The sequence below is a fragment of the Vespula vulgaris genome, chromosome 2, assembly GCF_905475345.1.
Source record: "Vespula vulgaris chromosome 2, iyVesVulg1.1, whole genome shotgun sequence".
Taxonomy (NCBI): domain Eukaryota; kingdom Metazoa; phylum Arthropoda; class Insecta; order Hymenoptera; family Vespidae; genus Vespula; species Vespula vulgaris.
The window spans coordinates 12,873,147-12,886,434 of NC_066587.1; the positions used below are offsets into that span (position 1 = coordinate 12,873,147).

A 13,288-nucleotide genomic window follows, 5' to 3' on the forward strand; every position below is an offset into this window, starting at 1 on the left:
GAATTAGTATTGCGTGCATACTGCGAATGCAGTATACAGTAACTTTATACATCTAGTACATTAAATACATGTGTATATTTGGTACTTGTTAGAATGTTATGTAAGTATATATGTAACTGAAATTTTTAACGATATTTCGAACAAAATATTTATAATAGAAAAATAAGATTAAAAATACTCAATTGCCAATTATTGTCGTTTTTATATTTTATTTGAGAGAAGAATATTCTATATTATTTTTCCAACATTTTCTATTCTTTTGTCTCTTAAAATGTCAACAAGATATATAATACATTTCGTAATTAATTTATTTATAGTTAAAACGAAATTAGAAACATTAAATAAAATTAACTATAAAATCATTTATAAATCGATAATTTAGAAGCTTTTCGTATCAATTCTGCCAGCTTTGAGAGTCCCTACATATAACAAAAAAATTATCATTATATAATAAATATTTCTTACTTTTTGAAATTGTACCTAAACAAATCATAAAGAACTGACCCTTTCAATCTCCTCTTGAGTTCCATAACTATAGGATAAACGTATGTGTTGGTCCGGTTTATTGATGTCATAATTAAATACATTTCCAGGGATTATGAAAATACCATTGGGTACACACTTTTCCTTTATAAATTTTGATGTATCATCAATTCCGATTAGTTTCAGCCATATAAAGAAACCACCTTTAGGCTCTGTCCATTCGGCCAATCCTATTCATGTTATAATCATTTTTTATAATTAAATCCGATAAGATTGTACGCAATGTTTTTCATAGTAAGATAAAGTGCTCTCAATTACCTGTAAGGTGTTTTTCAATTTCCTTTAGCATAATGTTACGTCTTGTTCGATAAAAATCTTGAATACTCTTGAAATGTTGATCGAGTCGATCCTTTCCCCACAAATCAAATAATTTGAACAAAAGAACCTGCGAAATAAAAAGATTGTTGACAATTTTTACATGATACTTTCTGTTATTATCGCTACAATGATAAATATAAGTGTTTTATTTACCTGTGATAATGAGTTGGCTTGTAAAACGCTATTTTCTACATGCATTATTAATTTACTCAATAATTCAGTATGAGCCGTGATGCAACCTAATCTCATACCTGCGCTGATAATTTTACTAATAGAATCCAACCTTATAACGCGTCCCTCGGTATCCAACGAAAAGAGAGACGTAGGTTGTTTATTTAAAAAATTAATAAAATAGTATGCGTCGTCCTCTATAATAAGGAAATTGTATTTCTGTGCCAATTCATATATTTGCTTCTTACGGCTCTCGGACAATACAGTTCCCGTTGGATTTGCACCAATAGGGTTGATATATATTAACTAAATAATAATTTTTATAAGTTTTACGAGAATCCCACAAGATACAACTTTTACACAGTTATTCTGTAATTTTCATTTGCGCTGAATTTTTTAATTTTATTTTATTTACCTTCGGTAATGGCCTTCCATCACGTAATCTTTCTTCGCATACTTTAATTATTTGCTCAGGAATGATACCGTCAGCATCCTGGGTAATTTCTATGAAATCAACATTCAAAGATGCTAGCTGCAACGGGTATATCAAAATGTTATCATCAAAGGACTTTTTATAACTCGTTAAGAAAAAAGAAGAAATCACGACATTATGATCGATTATTGATTAATTGTAGCCAAAGTAGAAATATTTCTTACAATTTATCTTCGTCTTAAATATGATGAAAAATAGTATATTGTAAATGTTAATGTGTTTATAGTAAAAATACGTATTAATAGCAAATATTTAGTATTTGTAAAGATATTTTTTTGAAAAAATGTAATGTGGACATTGCCTGAGATAATAAAAATATTTAATTAAATATTATGTTTAAAACCAAAAAAATGTTATCGATATATATTATTGAGATAACAATGTTTAATTAAATAAATAACGTAAAACGATTTACAAATATTATTTCCATTTTTATGTATAATAAATAAATAAATATATATGTATATATAAGATGTTCAAAAAAAGCATTCAATATTTATACAGTACAGCGAACATACTATGAGTAAAAAAGTCGTAGCAAACATAGGTCGAAAGATCAACCATTTCTGAGATATAAACATTTTTGTATGTTAGTATCCTGATAGACTTACTGGCTTCTATCATCACGTGCGATGTTTTTTTTACGATAAATCGTATTCTGAATGCTTTCACTTAGTCTTCAAAATTACATCGGCAATTAGACAGTTATCAGCAATTTTATGTCTTTACATGGAAAATTTTTCTAATCGAAACGCTGTTTCAAAATTTGATCAACGTTTTCGCGAATCAGACTCATTTCAGTGGATTGGACGAGGTGGATCAGTTGCAAGATCCTTTCGATCACCCAATTTCAACTCTTTGGATTTCTTTTTATGAAGATATTTGAAAAGCAAAGTGCATTCTTCGCCGATAAATAACTTAGGAAAAACGGTTGATCTTTCAACCTGTTTACTAAGACTTTTTTACTCAGTATGATGTATTCTATTATCTAATATTGAATGTTTCTTTTTTAAATAGTCTCTACATACAATATGATATAGATAAAATTTAATTGCATAACAATTTAATTATATTGTAATTAATAATTTAAATGTAGTTAACAATTTTCATTCACTCACTGTATTGATAGTAGCTGTATATGTTGGTGATTGAACCATAATTGGATCACCTTCATCAATAAACATCTCATAAATTTTGGAACAAGCATCTTGCGAACCACAAGTAAATATTACGTCCCAATTTTTCCATTTAGGATTGTGCCATTTGGATTGAAATTCTCGGAACTTTTTCATCAAAGGCAAATATCTATGCAAAAACGTTGCAATATATAAAATAAAAAATACTATTTTGTAATACTTTACCCTCTAGCAGATCCATATTGAAGTGCTGATGCTAATTCTTGACCGTCGAGTTTCGAACATGTTCCATCTTTGTAGGTCACGTTTAATTCTTTATAAGGATAAGTCTCGGTATTTGGCAATCCACCAGCAAAACTTATTGCATCTGGATTATTACTGTTTAAGTAAGTCTCAGCTAGAATTTATAATAAAATATATGATATAATATTATAGTGAAATGTGTAAAATATATCGAATGATAAATATGTTAGTGAAATCTTTATGATAGTTACAATTGAGCGTGATAAAAATTTATAAAGAATAAATTCTTATCTCGCTCAATAAAATATGTTTTAAATCTTACTTATTTGCCGTATCAGATTTCCTCTTCTTCTAAGAGTGATCTTTGAAAAAAATGTTGAATAATCCATTGTTATATTTCTTATTATGCTTTTCAAATCGGTCTGTATCACGTTAATGTTCTCTTATGAAATGCAAAATAATGACTGGAAAGACAATTTTATTCAAAAGTCAAAACTGATAAGAGAATTATAAGAGGATAAGTAAGCGTAAAAGAAAAATTACGCGAAGTTATCGTATTTTATCGAATTTAAAATAAGAGTCATAACGATAACACGATAATAACATATTTCATAATAATTCTATCGACGCTTTTTTAATTGACCTCTTGCATTTTATAAATGTATTTGCATTATTATGCATTATAGATATTTTATTATAATGAAAATAAGTATATCAATAATATATTCCATAGAATGTAAAAATAAAGAATTGATTTTTTTACTTTAAAAAACAAAAATTATCTGTTTATCTATTTCATAAAAATATAAAATAAATAGTATAATTTTCGGTAAATCAATTTTATTCGACGAGACAATTACTTATAATTGAAATATTATAAAATATAAAAAAAGGAGATAGAATGTAAGGAGAAGATGAAATTTTTTATATTTAAGGGATTATGTGATTATTGTGATATATTTTTAGGAAATTATATGGAATATATTTAAATAACAACTCATAAATATATAAAATCCATTTGTTTCATTAGTTTAATATATTTGTTTTACGAGAGGCAAGAATATGCTTCTAATAACTTCTCTAATTTAAACTGTGATACATTAGGTCGTAGTTTAATGAATTCAACCAAACTATTTGCAACTTGCTTATTACATATACATAGGATATCTTTTATATGGTCAGTACTATATATTCCTAACATTTCCACCCAATATCTTTCTAAGTAGTCAATAAGTTCAATAGTTATATCATCCAGACGAGTTTTAAAATCATCTTGTTCAGCTGCAAAATATGTTTGATAATATTTCTATATGAAATCAATATATGGTAATATTTTAGATCATTGATACTATTATACAAATACCTGATTTAAGTTTGCAGATGATGTTTATTATAATACTGTTTATTTCTGGTATAATACATGTTTTAGTTTTTTGAATGTATAATATTATTTCAATACATTCCTGAATACACAAAGCAGAATTCTCGTCAATTGGAATTAAATTACTTTTATGTTTATATGGCTGTAATATCTTAAATATAATTTCCATTAATTTCATAATGTCTTTACTATTTTTATTGCTTGTTATCTGTTCAAATTTTACTACAGTAGACAATACAGTAAGCCATTTTTCTATCACTTTCAATTCTGCTTCTGTGAAATGAGATTTCTGTTGCGGAATAACTTGCATAAAACACTCTAAAAGTGCAGAAACCAGTTTTTCTATATTAAATAATTCTAACAGAAGGTTGGTATCGCTTAGTTGTGAAATTGAAAGTAGTAAATCTAAAGTTGTAACGAGTAGATCATCTGTAACGTTTATAAATAAAATCTAAAATTGCTATAATACATAGTTTATAATACAAACACAGTATAATACTTACTATTAGTAGAACTATTTAATACAAAAATCACAACGTCGCTAAAAAAATCACACTCTTTAATATTTTTTACCCATTGGGATTCAGGATTTCTTTGAATATCCCAAATCATTGCTTGTAATAACCTAAAAATCTGAAGTAAAGATTCTGTATCATCTGATAAAAGATTTCTCCAGATCGTTTTGACAAGTTGCTTATTATTTCCCATAGATTCTAATATACTTGTTTGACAACTCATATTACCAATAATACCAAATAATATCTCCTAAAAATAAATGATTTTATCAGATTGATTACAAAATGACCTATCGCTAATGTATGACATATTTTTTACATTGTTTTCAAAGCAATGTATATATGTTTGATAAAAATAATATTGGTAAATCATACTGTTAATCTAGGTACAGTAGAAGTTTCTAAAGAAGCTTCAACTATTTTTAGAAAGTCATTTTCATATAAATACATGGCTATATCCTTCTCAGCTGTCATATCCCATAGTATACACAAATCATTTTCTAATTTCTGCGTCCAACCAACATCTTGAACCTAAATAATCAATGATATAGCATTATTTGTACAAAGATTTAATATATAGACGTTATTGATTTGAAAATACCTTTGATAAAGAGATAAGCGTATTAATTATCCATTTTGCACTATAAACAGTATCTCCTATACTATCGCCTCTCATTGTACCTAATTCTTTATTGTCAAACTGGCCCGATTCTAACATAACAGAATAATTGACATAATCTGTATCTGATATATTCTCAGAGGAATCGTCTTCGCTCATATTTGTCAATATTATTTCAATAGTTTCACAAGATAAGCTAAAACTCAATAACTTCTTGTTAAAAATTAATCTTCCAAGTCAATACATATCAAAGCGCATTTTCATACGTCAGAATTGTTCTAAAGTTCCATGCTTGCAGCGCCATTGAAAATTATATTTTTTCGTAAAAACATGATCAAAGTTATAATTGAAGTAAAAAAGAAAAAAAAACAAACAAACAAACAAAAACAAAAGAAGAAAGAAATACAATAAAAAAATTATATGTATATAACTATGTTGATGATTTTTCTTCTGTACAGTATGATGCCCAATAATCTAATGGAAATTTTGGAACAGTATTGTTGGTTAACTTGTCGTATCAAGAACCTTGATAGATCATTATACGTAATAAAACTAGATTACCAGTTAAGTAGGGAAAAAGTTGAAAACATCAGGATATCATTCTTTCTGTCTACCAGAGAATTTTGTTTGTTATGCACATGCGCGATAATTTTTTCTTTCGAAAAAAAGAATAAAGTGGGATGTTAAATGAAAACATGCCAGAACACATTATTTGGAGATTAAAAAACAATCAACAACTTATTAATTTAATATATTTCTAAAAATCTAAGACAATTTTTAATAGATTCTTAAAAACTTTAAATAGTATGTTATATCTTACTTTTATGCGCGTTTACAATAGTTTCCGCCTTTAAAATAAATTTCCAATTTTAAATTTAACCGCCTGCGCATAATACCTTGCGCACAACGGAAGAAGTGCGTGCTAAAGGAATTAGAGACCATCACGGAAGAGACGCGACTGTAGACTTTAAGATCGTGATTTATTCACAAAAGATAAAAATTCGTGCCGTTATGTACAAAACAAGACTATCGCAATTTGCGAAAACAAATCGTTTCAGCTGCAACGTCATACGCAGGCGTTTTTATCGCAAGTTCGAAAACACCTTTTTAAAAATATTACTTGTACGAAGTATGGTGTCGACGAAAGCGCGTTGAGATCTAATTCCTTTTAGAAGAAAGAATACGTTATAAGCTTCTGTTTTCTCAGCCATCAAATTTCTATAAGGTGGCACTCGTGGGTAGCCTGCAAGATGGTTGGGGAGTCGGTACAAAAGTAACTTTTTCTACCTCACTTCATCGGCAATCCTTCCACTTATAAGATAATAATATAGTCTTATTACAAATATACGATAGATGATTACTTTAAATTTAATTTACACATTTCAGTTCAGTATCAACCTAGTTTGCGTACCATTCTCATTTCGTACAGTCATAACTCGCTATCAATTCCAGTTATAAATCAATTGTATCGTATTTGCCGTTTATTATTAATTTTTATATATAAAAGACTGCAAGTTGTTACTAAAATAAACATCGTTGACGATGATCTAGGATAATAGAGAAAATATGACGATCGTTGATTGAAATAATATTGAGATTAAACGGAAGTGTACATTTAAATTACATACTATATGTTAAAATTATTGTAACTGAACAATCGAAACGGAACTTGAACTGAGATTGAACTGAAATGCATGAATCGACCCTAAGTTTTTCGGGTTGGTGGATTAGTAATTTACTAGGTCAAGGGTGAACTAGTTATATTGAGAACACTGAAGAAAGATTTTAAGAGCGAAGATTCAATGACGTGCAATTGTTAATTCAATTAAGAAATATTATTTTTGTCAATTTTGGTTTCTTTTGCATTGCAGAAAGATGCCGGATAAAATTACTATCGACGACGTACGTACCGTAAATCATATATATTATATGTGAATTTTATTTATGGATTATGTTATATTTTTTTTTTTTATTCACAGTTTCCTATTTTAAAGTCAAAACATGTTTATATCAAGGATACAAACGCTACAATAAATATTATTAATATTATGCTACGGGGTGGAGCAGACCATTTACAGGTACATTTATGAAATTATTTTTTTTTTATAACAGATTTCAAACTTACATTAAATACATGCATGAATAAGAATTTATAAATGTTTGACAGATTGTCACAGATTTTGACTTAACACTAACCAAACAACATGTTGATGGCAAATTGGTGCTCAGCAGCTTTGGTAATTTATATTTTATGTGTATATATATATATTATCCTATATATTTAAACAGATAAGATTTATATATCCTGTTTTATATGAGATTTTATAACAAATGTTTGATGTCTTAATTTTTGTATAATAAGTATCATTTGTGTTAACATATATTGTATTGCTTGTATTTATATTTTTAATTTTAGGTTTATTTGGAAAATGTAATCAATTACCATCCGAGTATACGAATGAGTCTAGACGATTATATCACAAATACAGACCTATAGAAATTGATCCAAATTTATCTCTAAAAGAAAAAATAGAAGCCATGAGCGATTGGATGATTGCTGCTGAAAAATTATTAAAAGGAATAGAATTTGATCCAAAAGAATTGTCTGAAGTTGCAGAAAAATACGGTACACCTTTACGCGATGGTACCAAAGAATTCTTGGAAAAATTAAATAATGCTAACATACCAGTTCTTGTATTCAGTGCTGGTTTAGGGGATGTTGTAGAAGCTATTCTAAAATGTCATAAAGTTTTCTTTAATAATGTTAAAATTATATCGAATTTTCTTAAATATAATGGTACAAAAATAGATGGATTCAAAAACAAAAAACTGATACATGTTTTTAATAAAAATGAACATGCTCTTGAACAAGAATATTTTAAAGTTATTGAAGGAAGACGACATGTATTACTAATGGGTGATACAACTGGAGATGCAAATATGGTAAATGGTATGGATGATACAGTAGCAGTTTTAAAAATTGGATTTTTGTATGATAAAGTAAGATCCTTTCTGATTAATTTATACTTCAGATATATTTGGAAATTTGGAAATATTTTAATATTATTTTATAGGCAGAAGAAAATCTGGCTAATTATATGGAGGAGTTTGATATTGTATTAGTGGATGATCAAACGATGCACGTGGCAACAGAAATATTAAGAACTATATTAAAATAATTATATTAAGGTTTAGAAATTATTTATAATTTCTTTTTTCTTGCAATGAACAAGAGTTGACATAAAAACAGTGTACAAAAGTTTTTGTATTAAGTGTGTTCCACGCAGGGTGTGAAGCCCAAATTCACTTATTAAATACTTTGTTATGTATATTTTAATGTATTTATGTTTAAATAGAAATTTTATAAACTTTAAAAGAATTAATTATCATTATTCCGTCACACTGACTTACCAGTTCATAAAGATCATGCTAATTTCTTCATAAATTAAAGATATTGCCATTTTGATGAATTTTTAGTTTCACTGCTTTGCAGTATTATGCGATTTTTTTTATTGTGTGTGAAATGTTATATTTTAAATTAAGTTTTATGTAAGTTTTAATTTGATGTAAAAAAAATTAAATATTTCAGAATTAATAGTTTTTTAAATTTATCTTACATTGCTTTTACTCTTTGATAATGTATTTTTACATATCAGTTGATCATTTTCAAAGAATGTAAAATATGTTTAAAATACGTTAAAAAGAGTACTTACAAATATATGTGTAATAAACATACACACGCATTCATTCATCAATTTTATATTTTTTAATAATAAAATTTTCTATTTGATATAATTTGAAAAGCAGCTATTTTATGGTAACCTTTGTTGAAATATTAAATTAATGAAAAGGAAGAACAAATTTTTATAAAACGAAATTTGTTACTAAATATTTGTATTTGTATTAAATCACTATACGTATATTTTTATATCATTAAATCACTATTTCACAGCTTCATATTCCCATTTAAACAAAAACTTAGCGGTATTACATATTAAGCTGTCATAAAATATTAAAACTATATTCTTATGTTCATCTTAGCCACATTTTTCTGGTCAGCAAATCTTCATACTATGTATTGGTGTATGAAATAGATTATTTACCTGTTCTTTGACTTATCATTAATGTAAAAGATGATTTAACAAATCTATTCAATTTATAGTCAAGCCTAGGTATTCCATTGATCACATTATGTAGATACACATATTTTTCTAATTGTTTGATTTGTCTTGAAGCTAAAAGATATTCTATAAAATGTGTATTATGTAAATCTAGATCTCAAATTCAACAATAGAAAAATAATCACCGCAACCATATGTATTTTCTTGATATTACGAAATTTAATTTATACAGTTCTTTGTGAATATTAATTTGCAGCTATCTCATATAATGCAGAGTATTAAAATAATTGTAGTTGCAGTAACAAGTTTGAGACAATAAACCAGTAATACAAGTTAAAGATATAATAACTATTATATCAATCTCAGTTTTATCTTTGTTAGAGGAAGCATTAACAATGTGGATGCAATGCAATGTGCGATTGTATAAATTTTGTAATGCTTCATTACATAATAGTGCAATCATCAATATTCTTAAGAAATATAAGAAAAAAAAAATGCACCCAAGATTTCAAGCTAATAGAATAATTAAAATGCTTATAAGTCAAGTTCATTATGAAAATATAGATTCCATCGATGTTTTGCACCTTTACACTTATAATTTACTAGATCACATTATGCATTTCATATTTAGAGAACTAATTCTTCAGAAGCCTAACAATCAATCCTGATTAGAAGTCTGATTATGCTTGAATATGAATATAATACGAATGAGTTACTGCATACTTCTCAACAATTGGGGATTATGCAACAAATTAAAAGTAAATTAGAATCTATAAAATTTATGCTTACATTTTTCTCAAATTTAAGTTATCTATATATGAATACTTCTTAAGAAAACAATTACATAAGAAGTAATGAAAAAATAAAGATAACATTTAAAAAAAAAATTATTGATTAATTATATTTATTATATAGTCCCCTATTGTTTATGTTTACCACAACTGTATACACTTTCCTACCATGTCTCGACTACTTTAACATGACGTAGATCTATGTCTACATAATTAAATTGTATTTCCATGTTACTTATATGCTTGATTTGAATTTACTCAGGCCAAAAAATAATAAGAATACATTATATTCCTACAAAATAATACATACATGATAATTTATGAGAGATCATGTTGGTATTATACTTCTATTAGAGGAATAGAATTTTTCCCTTTTTTTTAGCTCAAATAGAATATTTCATTTGTAACAAGAAAGTATCATGTAGAGGATACTTGCAATTGAAATATTTTACTGTATGGGTATTCTTATCAATTAGCACAGGCGCATATATATCATATACAGTAGTAAATATAATTAGCCTTCAACTCGAGTAATCTTTCCATAATCAAGCATTTGTATGTAATGATAAAATTAGCAATTCTTCAAGTCACTTTGCTTAGCCTGTTAGTTTAATCGGATTTCCGATCAACTACTCCAGTATATTTTTTATAATATTAAGTTGTAGGATGATACGAACTGATAAGAGCAGCATCTACAGGTTCCATGCATGATGGACAAGTGAGTGAACGGAGTAACCAATCGTCGATACACACTGCATGATAGGTATGCATACAAGGTAGATAACGTACTTCTTCTCCTACCATAAGCTCCATCATGCATATCACACATTCTCCTTTCTTTGTTCCATCGTATTGCCGCATGGGCAAATGTTGTATGAGTCCTATACGCTTTGCAATTCGTACCTGCTGTTCTTCTTCGCTTATACTACCAGATGTAACGCCAAGTCCTAAATTAACTCCAACTCCAATCCCACGTGAGACGTTTAAATTGGATTGTAGACGATGTTCTCTTGTCGCTGTTACAGGATAATAAGATCCCATAATTTCCTACAAAATAATTATTTTACTTCTAATGCATATTCATCAATGTCAAAGTAAAATATATTATGCAGTGATTTGCAATTTAAAATTTCATTATACAAAAGCACAATTACTTAAATTATTGTTAAATGAGAACAATGAAAAAAGAGAAAAAAAAAATAATCGAAATAAAGAAAAGAAATATTTGTATCTGTTGGAAACAATAAATTTTTAGAAATCTAATAAATCTTCTTTCCGTTTAAACGTCTACCAATTAATAAAAAACCATTCGATAAATAGTAACAATAAAATAGAGTTACATTATAAGGTATTTGAGGTCCAAGTGCATCTTGCGAAGAACTTCCGATCATTGAAGGATCGGGATTGCTGCTGAGCAAAGTGGTATTGTCCTGCTGACTGCCTCCCGCGCGTTTCAGACAATTTCCCATTTTTATATGCAATCAAGTTCCTATTAACGATTCTTCCTTTATCACTGCTTCTCATTCGACAAGCCCGATGTCGAATTAGAAAACGATTATCAAAGCAATATGAGACGTACCAAACACAGTCCTCATTTTTTTACAAGCGCGTAACTTTTCCTAGTTAGCTGTCACGAGACTAAACTCAATCGCACGATGAATATAACAAGTCGTCTCGTTTTGACAAGATACGCCGCGCGAATTGTTATGACCAGAACATCTCCTGTCATGTACTCATACAACTAACAGCTGAGTCGTCTTACGCACACATTCGAAGAGGTAGTAGCAAACAGGCTAAGTTAGTCACAGATTTGAGAAAAAAATGTTTCAGCCATCGAACTACCATGTTTTTTAAACAGCTAATACTTCTTTGTCGTAGACGACTCATCCTTCCGATTGGACGAAAACATTATTTTATTGGTTATGCACAGTGCTACGTAAAAGGAACTTAACACGCGTTCTCCTATTGGTTCTCGCCCGACGGCCATGTTGAATGTGGATCTACGTAATATTTTAAAACAGAACTTTTGAACGCCGTCGAAGGTATCCAAGGACTAAATAGAAATTAGTTCGTTTATCGTTCATACATAGGTTTCAATGTAATATATTAATATTAATACGGTTAAATAAATTATCAACGATCTCATATCCGTCCAATAAAATAGATTATTATATAGACAAAATACATTTTACTGTAATAGTAAATATAACCTCTAATTAAATTGTAATCTTATCCAGTAATCTTAAAATTGAAACATATAGAGATATGTTACACATATGTAACAAACATGAATAATATTATAGGTAACTATATTATCTCTATGTACTTAAGTATATACTAGTCATATTATCTATGATAATAACTTAATTTTTAATATTTGATTCGTTTAGCTCAATTTCCTTCTTTTTACGATCGCAAGGTCGTAGCGACAAATGTTATATATTTTTACATATTACGTACATAGAGCATATATTTTAATAATGGGATTAGAAGGACACAAAAAGTCTTTCTCATAATGATCGTGAAAACCTACAAGTTCAAGTTTGGAAGATGAATTAATACTTTGAACTATTAGCAGTCGCTCAGAGTTCTCCAAAATAGCACAAGCATATATTTATTCAACATATATAAATAATATTATTTAACTTTTCCGAAAAAAGGATATGAATTAACGATATGAAGAAAAATGTAAAAAAGTACAAAATGAATGAGAATCATAATATTTACTACGATAATCATTCTTGTAATTTCGTCAGATATTTACCGGAAATACGGATCAAAGACGATCTAAATATATATATATATATATATATATATATATATATATATATATACACATATATATGAAATGAATTATAAAGCCAATAAATCAACGTGTATTATTCCTCATTCGGTCATCCTGACTTACGATTGAGACAGGAAAAAAAAAATAATATAAGAAAAAACTGAAAGTAAAT

The 13,288-nt window shown here is 27.8% G+C and overlaps 4 protein-coding genes across 5 annotated transcripts; 1 reads left to right on the forward strand and 3 right to left on the reverse strand.

The window, feature by feature from the left end:
• Positions 1 to 189: 189 nt before the first annotated feature.
• Positions 190 to 3,364, reverse strand: LOC127072688 (aromatic amino acid aminotransferase DDB_G0287711-like). Its single transcript, XM_051013280.1, has 8 exons — positions 3,227 to 3,364; positions 2,887 to 3,058; positions 2,644 to 2,830; positions 1,448 to 1,564; positions 1,015 to 1,338; positions 802 to 928; positions 505 to 713; positions 190 to 419 (listed from the first exon to the last, which is right to left on the reverse strand). The coding sequence occupies exons 1-8, from the start codon at positions 3,291 to 3,293 to the stop codon at positions 360 to 362; spliced, it is 1,263 nt and encodes a 420-aa protein (XP_050869237.1). The 5' UTR covers positions 3,294 to 3,364; the 3' UTR covers positions 190 to 359.
• A 546-nt stretch (positions 3,365 to 3,910) lies between these two features.
• Positions 3,911 to 6,322, reverse strand: LOC127072687 (protein SAAL1). The gene is made up of 5 exons (XM_051013279.1): positions 5,402 to 6,322; positions 5,176 to 5,331; positions 4,789 to 5,050; positions 4,268 to 4,714; positions 3,911 to 4,185 (listed from the first exon to the last, which is right to left on the reverse strand). The coding sequence occupies exons 1-5, from the start codon at positions 5,576 to 5,578 to the stop codon at positions 3,950 to 3,952; spliced, it is 1,278 nt and encodes a 425-aa protein (XP_050869236.1). The 5' UTR covers positions 5,579 to 6,322; the 3' UTR covers positions 3,911 to 3,949.
• A 41-nt stretch (positions 6,323 to 6,363) lies between these two features.
• Positions 6,364 to 9,156, forward strand: LOC127072693 (7-methylguanosine phosphate-specific 5'-nucleotidase). Its single transcript, XM_051013289.1, has 6 exons — positions 6,364 to 6,692; positions 7,291 to 7,321; positions 7,399 to 7,497; positions 7,587 to 7,656; positions 7,836 to 8,419; positions 8,494 to 9,156. Exons 1-6 carry the CDS (start codon positions 6,670 to 6,672, stop codon positions 8,596 to 8,598), a joined length of 912 nt encoding a protein of 303 aa, XP_050869246.1. The 5' UTR covers positions 6,364 to 6,669; the 3' UTR covers positions 8,599 to 9,156.
• A 140-nt stretch (positions 9,157 to 9,296) lies between these two features.
• Positions 9,297 to 12,303, reverse strand: LOC127072696 (RING finger protein 11). Of its 2 annotated transcripts, XM_051013299.1 has the most exons (3): positions 11,911 to 12,303; positions 11,672 to 11,820; positions 9,297 to 11,378 (listed from the first exon to the last, which is right to left on the reverse strand). In XM_051013299.1, exons 2-3 carry the CDS (start codon positions 11,798 to 11,800, stop codon positions 10,986 to 10,988), a joined length of 522 nt encoding a protein of 173 aa, XP_050869256.1. In that variant the 5' UTR covers positions 11,801 to 11,820; positions 11,911 to 12,303; the 3' UTR covers positions 9,297 to 10,985. The 2 variants fall into 2 exon arrangements, with proteins under 2 accessions (XP_050869256.1, XP_050869255.1); XM_051013298.1 differs by having other exon boundaries at positions 11,672 to 12,299.
• Between the last annotated feature and the right edge of the window lie 985 nt (positions 12,304 to 13,288).